The sequence below is a fragment of the Cryptotermes secundus genome, unplaced genomic scaffold (genome assembly GCF_002891405.2).
Source record: "Cryptotermes secundus unplaced genomic scaffold, Csec_1.0 scaffold2870, whole genome shotgun sequence".
Classification (NCBI taxonomy): Eukaryota; Metazoa; Arthropoda; class Insecta; order Blattodea; family Kalotermitidae; genus Cryptotermes; species Cryptotermes secundus.
In genome coordinates, this window is record NW_019745153.1 from 1 (window position 1) to 6,873 (window position 6,873).

A 6,873-nucleotide genomic window follows, 5' to 3' on the forward strand; every position below is an offset into this window, starting at 1 on the left:
AAATAACTGTTGCACCCGCTCACGCTGGTTCCTCTTCGCTATGTTCTACCCTGAAGAAGAAGGCGATACGTTCCTCCGAAATGTCGATTCGCTTAAGAACTACACGGCGTCACCTTCCACAAGACTGCATTTTTTAACTCTTAAACATATTTACGCTGTTACACGTTATATTTACGACTAAAGCACTGTCGACAAGACATTTATTAAGTGAACAAATACGTGTATTAAAGCGAAGCAGCGTTCTGATTCGAGGTTCGGTACCCAACAGTGAATGGAAGTAACAAAATTGTGAACTGTTCAGTGACTTGCTACTAGCCACGGTACGAAATCCTTTGCACCAATCAACCTTAACCTGAGGATCATATCAGTGGCTCACAGTGGTCTGACAGACAAATGAAGGAGGCTGGTTTACTGTAACTCTCTGGAATTGTGTTAGGGAGGTGTTGGGGTGGAATCTCGGCTACTTCGCTGTCCAGACTGAAGTTTTGTGTGGTTCACCTCTGTCGCTCCAAGCAGATGCTGGGTAGTATCTTGATTGTGTCATGACCGCTTCCTTCCAGATCCTTTCAAAGTTATCAGTCATCAATCATTCTACCTTTTGATGCTATATAATCTATCTACTGACATCATCATAAAATAACTGGCGAAAAGCATGCTGTCAACTTATGGTTGATCTATTTTCCTTTGTTACAGTGCAACTTTAGAAGCACAAGAAGCCGATATTGAACAGCTGGAACGGAAACTTGACAAGGTTTGTCAGTAACTTCCTTAGATAAGTGAGTTAGTGTTACATTTCACTCTTGCATACATACATCTCTTTAGAGCACAGTAACCATTTGCATTATGTTAGTAGGCAGGAGCATGGCTAAGGCTAGAGCTAATGAAATATTGATGGGATGGAGGAGATTCGAATAGTTTGTGTTACGTTTAGACTGTGTAAATAAACCCCCCAAAATTCAGAAACAACTACGTATATGGAGGAGGTGAGTGCCAAAACATCAGTATTGAAACTGCATCCAGAGGAGGTCATTACAAGTTAAAAACAGAGAAGAATCATTTTGCCTTTTCCCAGTAATTAAGGAGTTATGGACCTTTGAAGACTCTTATGAGCGCCAGAAGCTAAACATGAGCTGACATTTGACTGCAGTGCTGAGCACGTATCTTGTCACACACGTGCTTGGCATGTAGGTAGAGCTATACTAGTTTGCAGCATCACAGGTTGTTATGTTGTTGACATATACTGACGAATAATATATAGATATGCATTTCATATATGGATTCTGCAGTAGGAATTTTACAGCAGCTTCTAAGAATATAAGAATTTGGTCTCAAATACTGTATAGACACTGTACTGGGAAGTTATTCCATGTGTTATAATGTATTTTATTTTGTCTTCACAGGTTTTAAAAATGTGTGGATTGATGATTGATGTAGGAAAGAGTTATGTGGCACAAGAGAGGTGAGATTGACATGACACATACCAATCTGCGTATTTGGAAGTATTGATCATTATGGATTATTTGAGGTAGAAGTGTCTGAAGGATTTTTAAATGTGTGTTTTATACCACAAAATTAATGTTTATGCATTCTTTATAACTTTGTTGCCTTTGAACAGGGTCTGATCCTTAATGGTTGCTGTTAAAGCCATATTCGTTCTATTTTGTCCATTTTTGAAGTTTGTATGAAATCTCTCAAATTATCATATTGCTAGAGAATGCTGAGGTATGAAAAAAATCAGTTAAGAAAAGTCTTTTTTTGTATAGTCCAAAATCAGTTATGCTGTTATAATTGTTCATCCTTTCATAATTATGCTTTTCTCATTGTCATAGATCAGACAGTTTGGGACAGTAGTGTTAGAATACATAAGTCCTTCTCTGGCTACCGCTGTAGCCCAGACAGCTGCAGAATTTCCACACATTGCATGGGGCAGTCTTCCTTTAGAATGACTTTATTATTATTTTCTCTATTGTGTGTGTATTTGGAGTCCGTCCCAGTGCTGAATCATTTGTGGCAATGTCTGCATGTTCACTTTCCTTGTCATTATCTAAGGAATCATTTTCCTACTGTCACAAAATTTACATCCAAATTCATTTCTTCACAGGATTGTGAAATGACTTCACTAAGAAAAGATCATTTGACTTGCATGGTTGTAAGGATACACAATTAAATTGGTAAAATCAAATAGTGGATTTAAAAATTGTTTTCTGTAATCCACTGTGGACAAAATATGTGACAGCATAGCTAAGATTACTCCCTAAAAATGGTAGAAGCTTATGGATAAATTTAGGAAAGCATATAATAAAGACTGTATCTACAATTACTTACTTACTCATGGAGCTGAGCCCTTCTGGAGGAGCCGCCAATTCTGCAGCTACTCAAGAATTTCCCAGCATTTTATGGAACCTGAAGGTTCATTACTGTGTTTACAAAAGCCCACCACTGGTCCCTATCCTGAGCCAGATCTATCCAATCCATACCATCCCATCCTATCTCTCTAAGATCCATTCTAATATTGTCCACACACCTACACCTTGGTCCTCCCTGTGGTCTCTTTCCGTCTGGCTTTCCCACCAATATCCTATACACATTCCTCATCTCCCCCATTCGTGCTACATGAACTGCCCACCTCATCCTCCTTGACTTCATCATTCTGATTATACTTGGAGAAGAGTACAAATTATGAAGCTCCTCATTATGCTATTTTCTCCAACCTCCTATCACTTCATCTCTCTTCGGTCCAAATATTCTCCTCAGCAACCCTGTTGTCAAACACCCTCAGTCTATGTTCCTCCCTTAATGTCAGAGACCAAGTTCCTCTACACTAAGCCTGCAAAATTTTACTGAATTCTGCATGACCACGGCAAGTTAGAAACCAGATACATGTGGTCACTGAAACAAAGAGGTTAATAAGATCATGACTGCAGTAAACATTGTGCATTATTGACACAAAATGCATGAAGGGAACATATCCAGTCATGTCCATCTGTTCAAATGTTACATACCGTCGTTTACATTCCCCATAGAACGCACAATACTTTGTAAGATGAGGCACGGACTAAATAATTAACATTAATATTACTACATCTACATCACGAGCCTCCAGTAACAGTTTTTATACACAAAATATAGAATACTCTAATTAGTCCATGGGAACAAAACAAAATCACAAAAACCAATGACTGACTCAGTGATGTAAAGCATCAATCGAAGAATTTTATTCCTGTTTTATACTTTAACTTTTGTTTTATATAATCTATTTTATTGTATTTTTACGTCAAATATTTTGATATAATTAATATTATTGTATCCAATTTTATTAATACTGCAGTTCAGTGGTGTATATATGTCAGCCATGTATTTGCCCGATGATGGCTATTAATAGCCGAAACATGTAGCAGAGCCAAAACCAGGCACTGACCTCGATATAGTTGTGTTGTGATGGTTTTAATAAAGAAGTTACATATCTGAAACTACTGAATGGATTTTCATTAAATTTCATACACACTAAATTACATTAAAATTTGTTATGTCCATTTGCTTTTGTCCCATACAGAGTCAATATAAGAGATGGGGTAGCTCAGTCAGTATAGTGACTAGGCTGTGGGGGTGGATGACTGAGGAATTGCGATTAGATTCCAAGGAAGGGTAAGAGATTGTCTTTTTTGCTTAGCATCTGTACTGACTCTGGGACCCATTTAGCCTCCTACCCAGTGCATACGGGCAGCAAAGTGGCTGGGGCATGGAGGTGATCACTCATCTTCATCTATTCAGGAGGTTAAGAATGCATAGAGTGGTACCTTCATTTCCTCATAAGTCTACATGGCATAGAGTTTAATTAAGCACACCAGTTGCTTTACATTTAGCTGTTATCAGGTCATTGTAAGCTGTATTTTACATGAAACTCAAAATTTCGATTTTTTAAAAAATGGTCTGTGTTGCAAGAAGTTATTATTATTATTATTCTAAGTGGTGCGAGACTGAGTCCACTTGGTACTGCGGCCACTACTCGCCTGTTGTACCAGTCCCAGATGATAGATAATGATGATTGTGTAGCAGTTGGTGGAATGAAGATTGGCAGGGGAAACCGAAGTACTGGGAGAAAACCTGCCCCAGTGCCACTTTGTACACCAAGAATCCCACATTACCAGACCCGGGCTCAAACCCGGGCTGCCACATTGGGAATCCAGCGACTAACCGCCTGAGCTATGGTGCGGCCCCTTGCAAGAAGTTAGTGCATGGTTTAAAATATGGGCCACATTAACATTTTCACCTTTAGATAAAATGTTTTTTGATGTGATGAATATTTAATGTAGTACAGGAAGAATAATTTCTGGTTCTGTGGGTTATGATCTCTGTACTTTGATTAATGTGTTTTGTCCCAAATGAATGAACATTAAGACCAGTGAGTTATGAAAAGTAGTAAGAAACAGCTTTTGAAAATACTATATTGACTCCAATGGAACACATCTGTTTGCATTAACAGTGCTCTGTTTTGTTGCCAGTCAGTTCACTAACAGTCTCTGGGACCTGAGCAGTTACTTCCGAGATGTTGCAGATGTTGTGGTCTGCCTTAACAAATTAATCCATGCACTTCAAGAAATGAACAAGTTTCATTCCATTTACCTGGATCAAGCATCCCGAACCATCCTAAAGAATCTCATGTCGTTCATTAAAGGGTAAGAATTTTTCAAGATTTGAGGTTCTCATGGTAGTGAAGATTACTGACTTCAGGGATGCGGTGGGTTGCACTCTTACTCTTTTGTACCAAAGATGGAGGTACCCAATTCCTCTAAATCGGTGATAACGATCTACAGGCGGCCTGGCTCCGCATCTCAGAATACATTAATCTTCGACATGAATTCTGGTTTGGAAATGTTTCATAATACATAGATATTCACTGTTTATGGCTGTGTATCATGTTTGGTATGTTAAGTGGAATCTGTGTGTCATGTTATTGAGTATCTTGGTGTAGCAGTAATTTTTGTCTTAGTTTGTTATTTAACAATGCCATCAGTATAGAGAATATATGGTGTTGAGGATAGGAGATTAATGAATATGGAGCAGTTAGTGGAATGAGAATTGGAAGGGGAAGCTGAAGTGCTTAGAGGAAACATGCTCCATTTCCACTTTGTACACCACAAATCCCACATGCTGTCATTGAATTATTTATATGATAAAATAACAACATTGATTTAACTGCAGGGGTTGTATGGTTAGGTTGATTGTTGAAATGAGCTTCAAAATTTACTGTTGCTTGCGCTGCCTGTCGTAGCTGCACCATATCGCTATCAGCCATCCAGTTTTAGGGAACAGAAACATGGGCATGCACAAAGAGAAATATTAACAGACTAACAGCAGCCAAGGTGAGAATTTTAAGAAGCAGAGAAGAAGAAATCAGTGTCAAATAAAATGGTGTGGTCGGCCTGTTAGAAAAAATGAATGACGAGATAATCCGAGAGAGGATTTTCAACATGGAAATAAAAGCTAAATGTCAAGATAAAGACCAAGATAGGAGTGACAGGTTAGAAAAGATGTTACACAGAAAGTTTGGAGGAATTTGAGGGGAAGAAGCATTGGGAAGACAGAGATAAATGGAGAGGTTTGGTTGTTAAGACAAATCCTTTGATGTGGAAACATTGAAGTGAGGGAAAGAAGCTTCTGTAGAGTTGAGTGAGATGGAAAGTGATCGTGAATGGTTAGCAGGTAAGGATATGTAATGCTGTCACTGAACTATTTTAAATAGAATTATGTCCAATGGTCGTCTGTTCAAGTCCCGATAAGGTCATTGGATTTTTTCAGTTGACCTAATCCTTCCAGCCACACTAGGTCATGGGGTTTACTCAGCCTCTAACGGAAATGAGTACCAGGAATTAAATAATTTTCCTGCTGAGTAAAGTGCAGCCAGTGCGTAATACTGACAACCTTACTGCCATCTTTGAGCCGATTGTCTAGATAATGTGGGATCCTCAACATGTCACAACCCTATGAGCCTTCATGGCCTCGTACAGGGATAGCTTTAATTTTTTTTTTTAATAAATAACTTCTAGCTGATTTAATTTTGGACTTCTCTGTAAGGCGAAGGATCGGGCTCCTTATGAATGAGCATTTTGTGATCTATTTATCTGTCAGTTCTGCATATAAAAGTGTAAAGCTGTCACATGAAGTAAGAACCAGAATGGCCTTGTGTCATGATCCTCTTCAGTTTTTTCAATCTGTTACTTCATGTCAGCCATCCTGATGCTTGTAGGACTACTCTTCTGGCTTGTGCAATTTTGCCAAATTTTGTCCACAGGGTTATAAAAGGTGTGCGCGAATCTCATCATTACTTTGAGAAGATCTCAGTGGATCTGGATGGTGCCTTGTCACGAAACTCGCAAGCGCCACGTAGTCGCCACACAGAGGCGGAGGAGGCACAGAATCTGCTTTGTGCGACACGTTCATGTTTTCGTCACACAGCTCTTGATCATGTGTACTGCCTCAGTGCTCTACAGGCAAAGAAGAAACCTGAAGTTTTAGGAACGGCAATTCCATCTTCTTGGATCTGCTCTTAACCTTCAGTTGATAAAAGTGTTCAGTTTGCGGATGATTGTGTATGGTAAGGTGGTCATGTATTCTTTTTGGTACTGATCTAGCATTTGTATAGAGTGGAGAAAACAAGACACCTCGGTGTGGGCCAGTAATAGCACCTGGGACTTCCAGAATATAAAGCAGGAAGTTTAACTGTTGAACTGAGGAAAATGACTGAAAAAACTGTGGATATTTGATGTGACTGATATTAGAGCCGATCACAGTGGCTGCACTATTTAAGGCATGAACTGTCATCACCTGCTCAAACACTTAGGTCATGGGTTCGAATCCCACTTGAGGCATGGA

The 6,873-nt window shown here is 39.1% G+C and overlaps 1 protein-coding gene across 2 annotated transcripts; it reads left to right on the plus strand.

The window, feature by feature from the left end:
- Nucleotides 1–1,383: 1,383 nt before the first annotated feature.
- Nucleotides 1,384–6,774, plus strand: LOC111875096 (arf-GAP with coiled-coil, ANK repeat and PH domain-containing protein 2-like). Of its 2 annotated transcripts, none has more exons than XM_023871160.2 (3): nucleotides 1,384–1,525; nucleotides 4,503–4,676; nucleotides 6,293–6,774. In XM_023871160.2, the coding sequence occupies exons 1-3, from the start codon at nucleotides 1,512–1,514 to the stop codon at nucleotides 6,549–6,551; spliced, it is 447 nt and encodes a 148-aa protein (XP_023726928.1). In that variant the 5' UTR covers nucleotides 1,384–1,511; the 3' UTR covers nucleotides 6,552–6,774. The 2 variants fall into 2 exon arrangements, with proteins under 2 accessions (XP_023726928.1, XP_023726927.1); XM_023871159.2 differs by having other exon boundaries at nucleotides 1,405–1,459; nucleotides 6,293–6,769.
- The last annotated feature ends 99 nt before the right edge of the window (nucleotides 6,775–6,873 follow it).